This window comes from Callospermophilus lateralis, chromosome 1 (assembly GCF_048772815.1).
Source record: "Callospermophilus lateralis isolate mCalLat2 chromosome 1, mCalLat2.hap1, whole genome shotgun sequence".
In the NCBI taxonomy this organism is placed as follows: Eukaryota; Metazoa; Chordata; class Mammalia; order Rodentia; family Sciuridae; genus Callospermophilus; species Callospermophilus lateralis.
In genome coordinates, this window is record NC_135305.1 from 16,159,811 (window position 1) to 16,177,911 (window position 18,101).

Below are 18,101 nucleotides of genomic sequence, written 5' to 3' on the forward strand. Positions count from 1 at the left end.
ACATTTGACCTTTGAGTTTTTGAGTTTGGCTAATTTTACTTAGTATGATATTCTCCATCTCCATCCATTTACCAGCAAATGCTATAATTCATTCTTTTTTATGGCTGAGTAGAACTCTATTGCAAATATATATATGGGTACATACACACACACACACACACATATAATTTATTAATCTATTCATCTATTGATGGGCATACTTTTTTAAGAATAAAGAATGTGGAATGATTCTCTCTCCATTTCTAAAAATTAAGATCAGGGAAATGAAAAATGGAATAATAATATCAACTGCATCCTAATTTTGTGCTATGGCAAGTTGATGGAAGAGGAAGGAAAAAATGGTGGGGGAAGGGAGGGCAAGCTTACTAAATACTCAGTAGACACAGGGCAGCAGGCATACACAAATGCATGAATTTTTAAATGGAACTTTTTAGATGTGAAAAAAATTCAACAGAACTAGGCTAACTAGGCTGCAGTATGAGAAATATTTTATTTCCTGCACAAAAATTTAAAATATGGGAATTGGGATAACGTTTCTTCCCCACCCTCAGTGGTTAACCTTCTTCACCTGCTGCTTTGAAGAGGGAGGAGTCCCTAGAAGGGAGGAGTCTTCTAGTTCTGTCGAGCAGCATCTTAAAGCCTTTAAAAACATTGCTTCTGAGAGCTTCTAAAGTCTGGTGTTTTGCCATTAGGGCCATAGCCAGGGGACAACCTGCTGTTTGTTGGGATAAAAACGGGAACTGGAAGCTCTTTGTCCCCTGGCTAACACATTTTGGCATAGCTTGGTATTCCTAGTGATGCTCAGCTGCACGCGGTGGTTGTCTTTGATCTAGTGCTGGCCAGAAGAGCAGTGCAGGAGTACATCATCACCTCCATCAAGGAAGTGCTGAGGATTCACTTCAACCGTGCGGTGGAGCTGAAGGTGAGCCGGCTGGACGTGCGGTTGAGTCCGACGGCACGCAATGACGCCCTGCCAGTTCTTCCTCTAACCCCTCTGCTGCTCTTTCCCGCTCATCCTCTCCATCTCCTCTCAATGTCATTTCATCGGGGAAGCCTCTCCTGATGCCAGACAGGGTCAAGTTGAGTTCACTGGGGGAACGTTTTGGCAGAGTTGGGACAGAGGGTCTCTCAGACCAGAGGTGACACTTTTCGTGATGACCTTAACAATTTTTGCTTCCCTTGATTTACATTCAAGGACTTGGGTTTGAGTTTAAATTAAATCTCAGAGTGAGTACATATGCATCTTTCAGTACATTGAGTGAGACGGAGATGGATTTCTGAGTCTTTTATACCAGTCCCCCCAGTGCCCCTTCTCCTAGATGAGCTGAGGGAGTCATGCTGTCTAGACCTGCGCCATCCACAGGGTGACTGGGAGCACACGAAATGGGGCTCTTGTCAGAATTGAGATGTGCCCTAAGATGTGCTCCCATGTGGTGGAGCTGAAGATTTTTAGAGTGAAAAGAGGAATGGAAATATTTCCCTTATAATTTTTTTTTGTATTGACCACATATTGAACGATATTGTGTTGTGTTAAGTAAGGTGTATTTAAGATGAATTTCCAGTGATCTTATGTTTTTTAATGTGGTCTCTAGAAATCTTAAAGTTGTATTTTGGACAGTGAATGCTTAATATAGAGTAAGTGCTCTTTTCTGTGTGGTTTAAACATGACGAACACCTTGAATTCTCTGTAGCTCGTTATTCAGTTCATATTACTGGCTATTGTTTCCTGCTGCTCTGGTAACTTTGAGCTGTTTTTGAGAAGATTGAAAGAATATAAGAATAACTAAAAATTTTGATTCTCTGTGAAGCACTACCCTTTCATTTAAAATACTGATATATATTTTTAAATTTAATGTATTATCTTTCTGCCCAGTACAACTTCCTCTCAGCTTGAATTGTCGTTTGTATTTTTCATTTCCCTAGGTTTATGAACTATTCACTGACTTCACTTTTCTGGTAACATCCGGTCCTTTTGTTTACACGGCAATATCAGTCATTAATGTGCTTATTAATAGTAAACTTGTTCGTGACCAAACTCCTTTAATCCTGTCTGTGAAACCTTCTTTCTTCGTGCCAGAGTCCAGGTTCCAAGTCCAAACAGGTGAGACAACTGAGCATAGTTGTTTTGATTTGTAAGTAGAATTTCATTTTATTTTTATATTTTTTAAAAATGGGAGATTATTTTAGAAATTATTCATTCATTTGTTTATTTTTTGAGACGGGGTCTTGCTGTGTGCTCAGGTTAGACTCTGACTTCTAGTCAAGCCATCCTCCTGTTGCACAGCCCCTCGGGTGGCTGAGACTACAGGTGTGTGCTATTGCACCTGACTCTGTTATTTAATTTAGAAAATCTTTAAAATTATGGAAAAATTTCAAGCATATATAAAAGTACACAGACTAGTTTGATACCCCCCGTGTACCTACCATATGATTTCCACAGCGTTCAGCTTCTAGCCAGACTCATTACATCTATACCCCCATTCTCTTTCCCACCTGTCACATTATTTTGCAGTGAATCTCAGGCATTGTATCATCTCACTTATAAATATTTTAGCTTATACCTCTGAAAGACAAGGCCTGTTAAACACACAAGCTCACACCCACACACTCACACTCACATACGTATATATCTGTCCACAAAATTATCACACTCCCTAAATTTAACAGTGGTTCCTTAATATCATACTTTTCTTTTTATTATAGACATTTTTAAATGTATACTAAAGTAGAATTACATATGCTCATCCTGAGCTTAAAATAAGTAAACATTTTACCAGTTCTGTTTTATCTTTCCTCCACAAGCTTTTATGAGGACCCCAGAGTGTTTTAAGACAATGACAGATATTATGTCATTTTGCCCATAAATACTTAAGAATTATCTCTAATGAATTTATATACCTTTGAAGTGTTTTGTCAGTAGCACCTTGTGATGCTCAAATTGTTATCTTAGGTGTTTTTCCATTTTAAGACAATACCAGTCACCCCATATTGCATATATTTATTTGGTACAAATTTGGCTTTCTGCATTTCCATGACATGATCCATAGAAATAATATTACCTGCCCTTGGGCCCAGGAAGCAACTTGATGTTCTGCTTATCCTTCTGCAGCCCCAAGAAGCAGTTGAACTGCCAGTCCTCAGAAGTGTGGCCCCTGAGGGCCTGAGAAGCAGACAGGTAGACATGCTGTCCCACCCTCAATTCTGGGAAGCAGCTGAGCACGTTGGCCCCTGGAGGCCCTGCACAGCTCTTGGACAATGATGGGTGCCCTGTGCAATCCCACCAGAATATTGTGGCTCCCAGGCAAACTTTAGACACTGACAGACACTAATAGGTACCCTGCCCCACTACCAGGCACTTCAGTGCATCCATCTGGGCCCACCAGAATGGTCTTGCCCCTACACAATGTGCAGAGAAACTGACATGTGCACCACAGATGGTGGTACAAGACTATAATCCCTGCAGCCTGGGCCACTGAGACTTATGCAGATATTGCTGATATTGATTATTGCTGAAGAAGCTCACTGAACACCCACCTAGAACCAAAGCCAGTGCAGCCTTTCCAACCGCCATCCTAGGACATGCGGTTAGGAGAAGTCTTTTATTATGAAAGGCATGGTGTAAAGTTGGTAGAGGCAGCAGATCCACCAGATACACCAATGTCAATGTAGGGGCACAAGAAGCATGAAAAAACGCAACACCTACAAAGGAGCATGGCTCTAGCAATAGACCCCAAATAAAAGGAAATCAGTGAACTGCCTGAAAAAGATACAAAATAATGACTTTTTTAAAAACTATTTTTAGTTGTAGGTGGACATAATACCTGTATTTTATTTATTTATTTTTAAATTGTTGATGGACCTTGATTGTATTCATTTATCAGTTTGTGGTGCTGAGAATCAAGCCCAATGCATCACACCTGTGAGGCACATACTCTACCACTGAGCCACAACCCAGCTCTCTTTATTTTATTTTTATGAGGTGCTGAGGATCAAACCCACTGCCTCATGCATGCTAGGTGAGCGCTCTACTTCTGAGCCACAACCCCAGCCCCCAAATAATGATTTTTTTAAGGACTTAATAAGATACAAGAGGTCACAGACAATTCAGTGAAATCAGGAAAGGTAACTCCTGATAGAAATGAGGAATTCAGTAAAAAGTTAGCATTTCATAAAAAAGGACCCAACCTAAATCATGGGGCTAAAGAACTTAATCAATAGAAATAAAAAATACAGTAGAGAACCTCAACAGGAGAATAGATCTAGAAGAAGAAAAGAATTTCTGAACTTGAAGACAGGTCTTTTAAAATAACTTAGTGAGACCAAAAAACAACAAAAATAAAGTATGAAGAAAGCCTTTGATACTGTGAGACACCATTGAGTGAGCAAACATTCACAGTATGGGTATTCCAAAGGAGAAGAAAAGAGAAAAGGCATAGAAAAATCTATTCAATGAAATAATTGCTAAAAATATTCCAAAACTTAGGAAAGATGGATATTCAGGACCAGTAAGCTCAAAGAACCCCTGCAGATTCAACCAAAACAGATCCTCTCTGAGGCATATTATGGTCAAATCATCAAAAGTCAAAGGTAGAATTCTAATGATAGCAAAAAAAAAAAAAAAAAAAAAAAAAGTTAGGTCACATTTAAAGAAATCTCCATTATGCTAATAACAGACTTTGCAGCAGAAACTTTATAGTCCAGGAGAGAATGGGATGACACAGTCAGATGCTGAAAGAAACGAAACAAACCCCTACCAATGAAGAACACTCTGCAAAGCTATCCTTCAGAAAGGAAAGAGAAATCAACTCTTTTTAAGGCAAACAAAAACTGAGGGATTTTATAATCACCATACTGGACCTACAATAAATGCTTAAGAGAGCCCCACGCTGGAAATGAAAGGGTAATAACTACCACCGTGAAACCTGTGAAAGTCTAAAACTCGCTAGTAGAGCAGATACACAGAAGAGGTCAATCAGTACACAAAATGACCAAGCCCCCAGACCTCCAAAACAGCAAGGGAGGAAGAAAGGAACAGAAGATCTACAAAACACCCAGAAATAAACCAAGAAGATGACAGAAATATGGTTTTACTTATGAGTAACAACTTTGATGGTAACTAAATTCACCAATCAAAAAATATAGATAGACTGAATGTATTTAAAAAATCAAACCAAAACAACAAAAATGACTATGCTGCCTACAAGAAACTCTATTCTCCAAAAAAGACACACATAGACTGATAGAAAAGCAATGAAAAAGATATACCATGTAAATGGAAACCGGACGTGAGCTGAAGAAGCTATATTTATAGCAGATCAATGGACTTTAAGTGAAAAACTGTAAAGAGAGACAAAGAGGGGTCCTCTATAATGATAAAGGGATAAATTCAACAAGAAGAAACAACAATTATTTAGACACACAATGCTGGTGCACCCAGTTATGTAAAGCAGACATTATTTAAAGATTTAAAGGTGAGAGAGACTCTATTACAATAACACTGGGGACTTCAGCCCCTCGTTTCATCAACCGACAGGTGGTTCAGACAAAAGAATCAACAGAGTAACGTTGGAGTTAGACCATACTGCAGACCCAATGGACCTGATAGGCATTTACAGAACATTTTACCCACCAGTTGCAGAAAACACATTCTTCTGTCAACACATGGAATGTTCTCCGTTATGGACCATACATCTAGCCACAAAACAAGTCTCAACAAATTCAAAAAAATTGAAATCATAGCTCATGTCTTCTCTGATTACCGAGGAATAAAACTAGAAATCAATAAGAGCAACTTTAGACATTGTACAAATACATGAACATTCACAACATTCTCTCTCTCTCTCTCTTTTTTTTTTTTTTTTTTAGAGAGAGAGAAAGAGAGAGAGAATTTTTTTAATATTATTTTTTAGTTTTCGGTGAACAAACATCTTTATTTGTATGTGGTGCTGAGGATCGAACCCAGCGCCACGCGCATGCCAGGCAAGCGCGTACCACTTGAGCCACACCCCCAGCCTCACAACATTCTTTTGAATGGCCAAGTGGATCAACAAAGAAATCAAAAGGAAATTAAAATCTTCTTGAAACAAATGAAAATGTAAACGACATACCCAAACCAATGGGATATAGCAAAAGCAGTGCTAAGAGGGAAATTTATAGCAATCAGTGCCTACATCAAAGAAAAGTTAAAGAAAAATTTCAAATCAACCTAATGTTACAACTAAAGAACTAGCCAGTGAAGCTGGAACAAACCAAATGCAAAATTAGTAGAAATAACAAGGGTCAGAGGAGAAATAAATACAGATGAAAGAAACAATTAGAAAGATCAATGAAATGTTGAGTTTTTTTTTTTTTTAAAGATAGATACAATTGACAAATCTTTAACTAGTCTAACAGAGAGGGGGGAAGGAGGGGAAGAGAGAGAGAGAAAGGGAAGAAGGGGGAAGAAGGAAGGTAGATAGGTAGGGAAGAGAGAGAAGGTGGGGGTGGGCACAGCCCAAATAAATAAACTCAGAGATGAAAAGGAAGACATTTCAGCTGATACCACAGCAATATGAGAGATCATCCTGGGGGACTATTAGGAGCAACTGTATATCCACAAAGTCGAAAACTCAGAAGAAATGGATAAATTTTTACACACATGTAACTTAACAAAATTGAACCAAAAATATGAAGGAAACCTGAGCAGACCAATAACAAGTAATGAGATTGAATTAGTAATAAAATGTCTCTCAACAAAAAAAGTCCAGGATCAGATGGCTTCGCTGTCAAATTTTATAAACTCTTTAAGGAAGAACCGATGCCAGTTCTTCTCAAGCTATTCCAAAGCCTTGAAAACGAGGGAACTCTTCCAAACACAGTCTTCAACGCCACCTTATACAGATACTAATACCAGACAAGGACACGACAATGATAAAAAATAAAAAAAACTACAGTCCAATATTTCTGGTGAACATAGATGCCAAAATTCTCCATAAAATACTAGTGACGTGAATTTAATAATATGTAAAAAAAAATTACAGGGGATGGGAGGATTAAGTGAACTGGGTAAAGGGGAAAAGGGGAGGGTGGGGAAGGAAGGGGGTATGGGGTAGGAAAGACGGTGCAGTGCCATGGTCATCATTACCCCAAGCACATGTATGAAGACATGAAGGATGTGACCCTACTTTATGTACAACCAGAGATATGAAAAGTCATGCTCTATATGTGTAATATGAATTGTAATGCATTCTGTTGTCATATGTAACAAATTAAAATTGAAAAAAAAATTAAGAAATTACACACCATCATCAAGTGGGATTATCCCAAGGAGGAAAAGAAGATTCTACATATGCAAATCAATAAACACATCAAAACAAAAGAATAAAGGACAAAAACCATATAATCATCTCAACAGGTGCAGAAAAAGTGTTTGATAAAAGTCAACATCCCTTCATGATTAAAAACCCTCAAAAATTAAACACTGAATACTTAACATAGTAAAGGTTGCATATGAGAAACACATAGCCAACCTCTTGCTGAATGGGAAAAATTAAAATTGTCATTTCTAATATCTGGAATAAGACAACACTGTCGATTGTCACTACTCTTATCCAATGCAGTACTGGAAGTCTTAGCCAGAGCTGACAGGCAAGGAAATAAAGAGCAGCCGGATGCCAAAGGGCCAGGCAGTCAAAGTGTCGCTGTTTTCAGCAACATGACTTTATAGCTAGAAAAACCTGAAGACTTAAAAAAACCTGTTAGATCTTAGGAATTCAGCAAGGTTGTAGGATACAAAAATCAACAAGCAAGAATCAGTAGTGTCTTAATACACCAGTACTGATACTACTGAGAAAGAAATCAAGAAGGTATCCCCTTCACGATAGCTACCCCCCAAAACAATAACTGCAACAAAGCACTCGGGAATAAGTTAACTGAGGAAGTGAATAGTCTCTATGATGAAGAGCATAAAATGCTGATGCAAGAAATTAAAGAGGACATACACACAGTAAAATTGGGAACAGATTCTGTGTCTAAGGATTGAAAGAATTAATACTGTTAAAATGTCCATCATGGGGCTGGGGATATGGCTCAAGTGGTAGCGTGCTCGCCTGGCATGTGTGAGGCACTGGGTTCGATCCTCAGCACCACATAAAAATAAAATAAAGATATTGTGTCCACCCGGGGCTGAAAATAAATATTTAAAAAAAAAAACCGTCCATTGTACCCAAGCAATCTATAGATTCAGTGCATTTCCTATGAAAATAACAATGATGTTCCTAACAGAAGTAAACAAACAAACAAACAAACAAAAACTTATAATAAAATTTGTGTGGAACCATGAAAGAACCAGAACAGTCAAAGGAATCCTGATCAAAAAGAGCAGAACTGGCTGGGCTTGTGGTATATACCTACAATCCCAGCTACATAGGATGCTGAGGCAGGAGGATTGCAAGCTTGAGGCTAGCCACAACAACTTAGACCCTGTGTGAAAATAAGAAATAAAAAATTAGCTCAAAGTAAGAAACACAAAATTAGCACAATGTGTACCTCAATGGTAGATGACCCTGTGTTCAAGGGTTATATCCTCAGTGTGAAACAAAAACCCCAAAGCTGGAGGAATTATAATACCTGACTTCAAAACATACACAGTGATAATAACCAAAGCAGCTTTACTAAACAAAAACAGACTTGTACCCCAGTGGAACAGAATGGATAACCTGGTAGAGATCCACGTATTTACAGCCAACTGACTTTTCACAAAAACATACGTTGGCAAAAAGGATGTTCTCTTCGATACGTGGTGCTGGGAAAAACTGGACATCCATGCAGAAGAGAGAAACTAGATCCCTATTTCTTCTCCATTTACAAAAAAACAACTCAAGGGGCTGAGAGTGTAGCTTAGTGGTAAATTGCTTGCCTAGCATGCATGAGGCCCTAGGTTCAATGAATTGCCAGTATCACATATACACAGCAAAAGGAAAAAAATCAACTCAAAGTAGATATGAAAACTATGAAACTACTAGAATGAAATATAGTAGAAATGCTTTAGGACGTTGGTCTGGGCAAGGTTTTTTGGATATGACCCAAAAAGTACAGGCAACAAAAGTAGAATTGACAAATGGGGTCGCATCAAATTCAAAAGTCTCTGAAAGACAAAGGAGTCAAACAGCAAAGAGATGGTCTTCAGAGGGGAAAAGTAATTGCAAACTCTGCATCTGACAAGTGGTTCTCTTCTACAATGTGTGAGGAACTCAACAGTAAAACCCCAAACAACCTGATTAAGAAATGGACAAATGACTATAGGAGACATTTATCCAAAGAAAATATATGTGTGGCCAACAGGTATATACTAAGGGCCACCAATTGCCCAGCCTCACTAAGCATCAGAGAATCACAAATCAGAACTGCAGTGAGAGATTGTCTCACTTCAGAATGGCTATACCAAAAAGACAGAAAAAAAAAAAAAATCAATGTGGCAAGGATGAAGAGAAGAGGGAACTCTCATACATTGTCGGTGGGAGTGTAAATTAGTATATTCATTATGGAAAAGAACATTCATATATTCATTTGAGGAAACATGGGGGTTCCTCAAAAACTAGAAGTTAGCTACCATATGGTCTAGCAATCACACTACTGGATATATGTCCAAAGTAATTGGTATGTTGAAGAGACACCTGCACTTGCATGGTTAGTTTCAGCTCTATTTACAAAAGCTAAGACAGGGACTCAACCTAGACCTTCATTGGCAGTTGAATGGATAAAGAAAATGTGATATATATACACAATGGAATATTATTTGGGCAGAAAGAAGAATGAAATTCTGTCATTTGCAGCAACGTGAATGGAACTAGAGGACATTAAGTGAAATAAGTTAGGGATAGAAAGCCAGACACCACATGTTCTCATTTACAGATGGAGGCTGAAAAGCTGATGTCAAAGAAGTAGAGAGTAGATTGGTGGTTACCAGAGCCTGGAAGGGATGTGGGTGGGGAAGGAGGGCTGGAGAGGACTTCTGATGTTCCGTAGCACAGAATAACTATGGTTAAAAACAATTAATTGTCTCTTTTTAAAATAACTAGTAGAGAGGATTTTGAACGATCCCAGTACCAAGAAATGATAAATGCTTAAGGGGAGAGACATGCCAGTCACTCTGATCTAATAGTTATATGCTGTATACATGCATGGAAATGTTATGCCCTACCCCAAATATGTATAATCATTATGTGTTAATTAAAAACAAAAATCTATTTAAAAAGTTTATATTGAAAAAGAGAAATAAGCTGGGCGTGGTGGTGCATGCCGGGAATCCCAGCAGGAAGATCAAGAGTTTATAACAGTCTCAGCAACTTAGTGAGGCCCTAAGCAACTTAGTGAGACCCTGTCTCAAAATAGAAAAAATAAAAAGGGCTGGGGATGTGGCCCCGTGGTTAAGCACCCCTAGGTTCAATCCCTGGTACCAAAAATTAAGTAAATAAATAAATTTAATAAAAAAATTTTTTAAAAGAATGTTTGAAAAATAGAGAAATAAAGCACCACAGCACTTGATCGCATTCTATGGGTGAATTTGTTGATTTGGGTACTATTTTTTTCACTCTCTTCATTCCGTAATCCTCAAAAAACACCTCATTCATGGGACTTGATTGCTGTCCTTGTTTTCAGTGCTTCAGTTTGTGCCTCCAAATGTGGATACTGGCTTCTGCAACTTCACCCAGCGCATTGAGAAAGGCCTGATGACGGCCCTCTTTGAAGTGAGGAAGCAGCACCAGGGGACGTACAACCTCACGGTGCAGGTGAGACTGTCCCTGGATGCAGAACTGAATGGGAATCCTGTAGAGGGGAAACTGCCCCCAGTGTTTCATGTGCTCAACCCTTATTGCCCCCAGTGGGGGAAACCCAGGTGACGTGTCCCCGGGTCATCTCCCTACAGTACAGCACGAGTCTGGTAGGCACGGCTTGAGCGTCTTGGAGACTGCAGAGAAGCTGACAACCGGGGAGCTCGGGTGTGGTGAGCTGAGGACATGACCATGGGCAGGAAATTCAAGAATGTTCTGAAAAACAATGCTGTCCCTCTAAACAGCCGAGGGGGAGAGCCTCAACATACTGGTGTTTTCCTAAATGTTGTGTATCCCTCATCCAAAATGCTTGGACCAGGAGTGTTTCAGATTCCAGAGTTTTTCAGATTTGGGAATATTTGTGTAGACTTTACTGATTGAGTTTCCCAGATACTGAAAATCTGAAATGTTGCTAAACCCAAAACTTTCTGAGTCCTAACCTGGTGCTTAAACGGTGTTGGATTTTGGAGCACCTGAGCTTTCAGGCTAGGGAGGCTCTGCCTGTGTTATTGGATCCCGGAGTGCAGCACCTCAGTCTAAGCTGAGGCGGTGGCTTTGCATCCCAGGACTGGCTTTGTACAGATCGTATGGAAACTGCTGATGTTTTCACATTTCTTTGATTTTTTTTCCCCCTTCATATTCTTTGTTCTAACATGCCTGTTATCTAGATCTTGGTGCCTCTGGATTCACCTTCCATATTTCTTATTTTCCCCTCTCATTTTCCATGTCTGTTTATTCTCTATTTTTTACAGATTGTCTAACCTGTCCCTCCAGGTCACTAACACAGTCATCCTCTCTGGACATTGCGTTATTCGGTCCTCCAGTAGACTTTTTCTTTAGCAAACCTCTCTCTCTCTCTCTCTCTTTTTTTTTTTCCATTTTTCCTTTGCTTCTTTTTCACAGTAGCCTTTCCTTCCACCATGCAGGTCGTCTTGAACAACAGTGCAGGGTCACCTTGAGAGTCTCTGAGGATGTTAATTTGAATTTTAAAAATTTCTCCTGTTTCCTACGCTGTGTGTGCTTTCTCTGCAGTCCTTGCTCTGCGTGCTGGTCTTGCTCCTTTGGCCCTGTACTGTCTCTGGAGGTGCCCAGGTTGCTAATGCTGGCGGCTGGTCCAGATCCCTACAGCCATGTGCCTGCCCTGCCTCCTAACGGGGGATTCCCAGGGTGCTGGCAGCTGGGCAGAACATACTGGTGTGGGCTTCCCAGCGCAGCACGTGGTCAGAGGTGGGCAGAAGGGACCACTGTCAGGATGAGGCAGAGAGACACTGACCTCTTTTTCTTGGCAGGACGGAACTTTCTTTCTTTTTTCTCTGGCATGCCCTGGACTTACCTGTCTCTGACCTCTGTCTTACATAGGGTCCAAACCCACAAGGGGCTTTTGTTTCCCAGGGACTTGTTTTCCTCTGGGAGCAGTTCTTTGGCCTGTGCTGGCCCTGGGTGTGGCATTGAGAAGTGAGAGAGGAAGGGATCCGGCAGCTCTTTGGCACAGATCTTTTAATTAATCATCCTGATTACCTCTCTGGCCTGCTTTTGTTCTCTGTTCCTCTGCTCTCCCCGGGGTGTCTCTCTGTCTCTCTAGGTCCTCCTTGGGGAATGGCTCTGCTGTGTGCTCTGCCTGTGTAGGTTTTGGGTCTCAGTTCCCTCCGTTCTGGTTCATTTCAACATGATCCTGTCCTTTCTTCACCTTCCAGAAATTTGACAGACTCTGGGATTCCCCTCTTCTCCGTGCTGTTGTGGATTTATTCCCCTTTGTTCAGCTTCTTGTTATTTCAGTGGGATTTGGGTGGGAGGCAGAGCCGGGGAAGGATTATAAGTACATGAGCTCAGTGCATCATTTAATGTAAAAAGCATTTTCAATAAACGGAGTGTTTAAAGTCTTGCAAAAGGGAACCAGGTTAGCAAGCCAGATATTTTTCCTTTGATAACTTTACCTCTTTTAAAAATATTGATGTCAGAGCTGTGAGAGAGAGTGCATCATCCAGCTTGCAGATGGATGTTTTAATTTATTTTAGAAGCTTCTTCTGACTTTTCTTCTTTCAGATCTTGAACGTCACTGTTGGTTCCTCAAGGATGGCCTCTCGGCGGGGCCCGGTGAATATTATCTTTGCTGTTAAAAACACACAAGGATTTTTGAATGGGTCAGAGGTGAGCGAGCTGCTCAGGAACCTGAGCGTGGTGGAGTTCAGCTTCTACCTGGGGTACCCGGTGCTGCAGATCGCAGAACGTGAGTACTGCATGCTTTTGAGGCTCAGGGGAAGTGGCTGCTGACATTTTTGCTGGTGGACCAGTTTTTAAAAATATTTTGAACTTTTAAAAGAGACTACTTTTTTAGAGCAGCTTCAGGTTCACAGCAAATATGACCTGAAGATATGGAGATTCCTATCATACCCCTTCCCTTCATGGATAGCCTCTCCCCTGACAACACCGGCCCAGAGTGGTCCATTTGTTATAGTCAAGGAATCTACATCGACACACCATTACCATCTAGATTCCATAATTTATGTCTGAGCTGACTTTTTTAAAAAAATTTTATTTGTTCTTTTTAGATATACATGACAATAGAATGTATTTCCACCTATTTTACATACGTGGAATATAATTTCCCATTCTTGTGGTTGTATGTGATGTGGAGTTCCACTGATGTGTATTTATATGTGAACATAGGAAAGTTATGTCGAGTTCTTTCTGCTGTCTTTCCCATTCCCATCCTTCCTCCCTCACCTTCATTCCCCTTTGTCTAATCCAGTGAACTTCTATTCTTCCCCAGAGAGAACATTCGGCCTTTGTTTTTTTGGGATTGGCTTATTTCACTTAGCATAATAGTCTCCAGTTCCATCCATTTGCTGGCAAATGCCATAATTTCATTCTTCTTTATGGCTGAATAACATTCCATTGTGTATATATACCATATTTTCTTTATCTACTCATTTGTTGAAGGGTACTAGCTTGATTCCATAGTCTAGCTATCATGAATTGAGCTGCTATAAACATTGATGTGGCCACATCACTGTAGTGTGCTGATTTTCTTTGGGTATATACCAAGGAGTGGGATAGCTGGGTCAAATGGTGGTTTCATTCTGAGTTTTCTGAGGAATCTCCGTATTGCTTTCCAGAGTGATTGCACCAATTTGCAGCCAGGGCTCCCTCTTGGTGACGTGTGTTCTTGAGTTTGGGCAAATGTACAGTGATAAGTCTATCCCATTGTAATGTCACACAGAGTAGTTTCACTGGGACTTCCTTTTCAAAGGAAATATTTGACTGAACTCCAGAGTATAAATCAGATAAAATCAGAACGTCTCAGAATTCAACCAGGTGGCTCTCCAGAGCCCTCCTCATGTGCTGGGCTTCTCTGTGACTTTGAGAGTAAAGGGGTACATTAAAGAGTACTCTAGTTCTAGAAAAGGGCAGCAGTATAGTGATGGGGAATAGGTCTGTGGCTGTCTGGGGCTGGTGTGGGAGGAAGTCTGACTGTAGCAGCGTGGCAGGAGGTGATTGAGGGAGTGATGGGACTGTCTGTACCCCACCCTGGTATCCACGTGACTGCATATTGATCAAAACGCATAAACTTGGACGTTGAAAGGAGTGAATTTTACTGTGTGTTCATTTAAAGATACAATGTAATAAGTGAAAACAAAACAAAAGATACAATGTAATAAGTGAAAACAAAACAAAAGATACAATGTAATAAGTGAAAACAAAACTGAAGCTATAAGGTTCACAGAGCCATTGGAGGTGATGGTGAGAAAGGGAGAATGTTCACCTCAAAAATGATACATTCTAGAGTTGAAGTCAGACAAAAAAAGTATCAGATTCTTTTTCAAAATGGAGCAGCCAAGCGGCCTAAGGACTTCACATTTTTCAGATTATTGGTGATTAAGTTCAAAAGAATAATGTATAAAATGAGAAGTAGACAGGGATATAGCAACTTCCAGTTGTGCATATTATACAGCAGCTAAAATAATAAGTGTGCTGGGCAGCAGGGGCGCGCTGAGACTGTTCCAGGCAAGCCAGGACACACGGTCACTTTGCCCTGGGCCACTGCTGGGAAAGCCCGGGACTCTGAGAGCGCAGTGGGAACGCATCGCCTGGAACAGTGACCTCCACGGAACTTGAGGGCCGTCTCTCTGGGAAGCAGTGCCCTGTGTTGGGGCTGGGGAAGGCCCGCTGTTTCTGTTGTCCTTCTCTCTCCTAGAGAACACCATGCCCAGAATCTGCCTCCCATCCGGTCATCACACTGGCCTGGCACCGTGTCCTCCCTTATTCAGAGCGCAGTGGCATGGCAGGGATGCTCCAGAAGGCTCACCCGGTGCTCCCAGGGTGCTGGCCTTTCTGACTGTTGCAAACGTGCTCCTTACAGAGTCTCTCCTCCCCATCTCTTTCCTTTTTGTAGCCTTCCAGTACCCACAGCTCAACTTATCTCAGTTACTGAAGTCCTCCTGGGTCAGAACAGGTGAGTAGAGCTGGCATAATGTTTTGGGAACTGTAAGAATGAGAAGTCTGTGTGGGCATATTGAGAATGAGACGCCTTTCCTGTTTCCTAAATTGAGGACAAAATGTACTTTAAATTCTTGGCAGAGAATGAATGAGAAAGGGATTCAAATTGGGCTATGGGAAAGTGTCCCACTGAGTTGTGGCACAAAAAGGATTGGCCTTCTTTAAAATTTATACATAAGTCCGGGGCAGAATCTAACCAGAACTCACAATGTCCCGACCTGGACAAGATGAGGTTCAGAAGTGAGGATCTTTTTTTTCCTAAAATTGTTATTTGTTGGTTTAGAAAGACAAGTAAGATAGTTAAACTGCCACCGGGGCCCACGGCAGCTATTTAGAGGGAGGGCATCGCAGAGAGAGACTTTCTAACCAGGTCCACGAGTCTAACCAACAGTTAGACACTCCCTTGGTGCCAGAGCACAAGCAGTATGTGATTGGCACAGGTAAGGAGTATGTCAAGCAGCGTCATCACCGTTTACGGGATGCCAGTTCTTACTGAACATGCAGTATGCCATGCAAGGACCTGACTGTTTGCATGGCATGGGGCCTTGTTTTCTAGATGATTTTTGTAGCGATTGAGTGACTTGCCTAAGGTTGTATCTCACAGAGGATTGAAACTAGTTCTGGCTGGAAAGCACATGGTCCCTCTGGACCATGCTGATAAGCTGATTGTCTGTATAGATAATCTCCTCTAAAGTAGATATCAGAAGGCAGCCAGACACCCTTTCTTCAAGTGAGTTTGTAAGTCCAAGTCTTAAGATAAGATAAGGATGCACACTGTTTCCAGAAGTTTTGAGATAAGTGCAGACAGAACAAGGTTGGATCTCGCACAGATGCTCTTTGCTCCAGAGCTCCTACTGTGCTGCGTTCCCAGGTTTTCTGGCCACCCGTCTGCAGAACACTTAGATAAGACTCAGAGCACTGCCAGGTCCACCCTCACCCGGTTCGTGTCCATTTTGCCCACTCCTAACGTCTCCTCTCTAGGATCAGCATTTATAGTAATCTGTGTTAATTTCAGCCTTACACACATGCACACCCATGCAATCCCACCCTTTCCGCCTCTGACTTGTTGGGGGCTGCGTGTTTCCTGTTGCATGCAGTCCTCCTGGGCGTTGTGGAGAAGCAGCTCCAGAACGAGGTGTTTCAAGCCGAGATGGAGCGCAAGCTGGCCCAGCTGCTCAGTGAGGTTCCCACCAGGAGGCGCATGTGGAGAAGGGCCACTGTGGCTGCAGGGAACAGCGTGGTGCAGGTACTCTTAGAGGGAGGGAGGGAGGAGGGACAGGGGGAGCCCACTGAAAACCCTGTGCTTCATGTGCAAATGGGAAATGCAAGGAAAAAATTCTGATTTCAACTGATTATTCTTTTGGACCGCAACTAATGCGGCAGCACTGGGGGCCAAGTAGCGTTGACCGAGTCCTAGTACGTGGGTGGTCTAGCACTGACCCAGGGGAGCAGAGCACAAGGATTGCTACTGGATTGCCATAATAATGCAAGAGCTTACTTTTTTGAAGAGTGTTTTTTTTTTTTTTTAATTACCAAAAATATATTTATGGCTGGAAAGTTGTTATTGACGACATTGTAAACATGAATTGTTTATCTGGAAGAGACCTTAAGAGATGGAGAGAGGGTCTCTTTCTGTCTCCCACCAACATGGTTGTCTTGTGTTACCCCAAGTCTCCTCCACGTTGGTGAACTGCAGACAGATTCCAAAAGACAGATTGGTTTGAACTGAAGGGTGACCCATTTTAAATGCCCAGACTCATAAGACACTGGGAGTTGGGCTGTTATTTGTTCCTTTTCTAGGTGAATGATGTGGGCTTTTTCTTTTTTACCAACTGCTAGGAAAATGGGCTGTTTAGAATGACTGTATTTCAGAAAAAGGGAACTAGGATGACACTCAGGGGTGCAGGTGTGGGGCTGGTCTGCGGGGTGGGAGGCATCAGAGAAGATGTGCACATGGCATTGGGTAGGATGAGGGTGGCGTATTTCCTGAGAAATGGCATCCTGGTCCCTGACACTCTCACCAAGTGCTTCCCTCCTGGCATTGCTGTGTACCCTCCAGAAATGTGATTCTTAGGTTTCTAAAGCGCTTCCTTTGTCAGTTGCAGTAACTAGAGAGAAATTGAAAGACTAATGAAAATTAAATAAGCATAAAACAGAATAAAAATTAAAATGAGTTATAAAACCTTTGCCTTGTTCTATAGCCCTTGGCTTCATAGAGTTCAAGATTTGAGTGTGGGTTGATTTATGCACACAAAGCAATTAGGAGCACCATAAAACTGTAAAAATAAGTTGCTAAATTGGACACGCAAGGTCCTGAAGTAGGAATATCAACTTGTGGAAGTTAACTGGTCTACCTAATGCTAATGGTGCTGTCTGATACAGGTGGCTTATAAACCACGTTCTGCTTCTCGTCCCCTTTCAAGTGGCCAAACAGTGAGGATGTAGTCAAGGATTTGTAGCCAGGAGTATACAACTCCTCACCAGAACTTAATTTGTAAATGTGAAAAAGTTGAACAAACTTAAATGTCCAGTATTTGGGGATAAATAGCAAATATTTATTTGTTGGAATAGTATGCCGCCATTATTTTTTAAAATTAGAAATACAGAAGGATGCTTAAGTGAAAAGAGACTAAAAAAAGACCTATATGATATAATCCAAATATTAATACAGAATTCAAGGGAAAAAAGGATGGAAGGAAATATATCAAATGTTTACTCAGAGCCAGGTGCCATGGTGCATCCCAGTAATTCCAGCGGCTCAGGAGGCTGAGGCAGGAGGATCAAGAGTTCAAA

The 18,101-nt window shown here is 41.2% G+C and overlaps 1 protein-coding gene across 2 annotated transcripts in view; it reads left to right on the plus strand.

Annotated features, from left to right (window-relative positions):
- Kiaa1549 (KIAA1549 ortholog) overlaps positions 1-18,101 on the plus strand; it is a 137,479-nt gene that overhangs the window by 60,671 nt on the left and 58,707 nt on the right. For both annotated transcript variants that reach the window (XM_076832779.2, XM_076832785.2), the window contains exons 3-8: positions 834-922; positions 1,924-2,101; positions 10,639-10,769; positions 12,855-13,038; positions 15,205-15,264; positions 16,406-16,554. In XM_076832779.2, the coding sequence (XP_076688894.2) occupies positions 834-922; positions 1,924-2,101; positions 10,639-10,769; positions 12,855-13,038; positions 15,205-15,264; positions 16,406-16,554 (791 nt within the window). The remainder of the gene's footprint in view (positions 1-833; positions 923-1,923; positions 2,102-10,638; positions 10,770-12,854; positions 13,039-15,204; positions 15,265-16,405; positions 16,555-18,101) is intronic.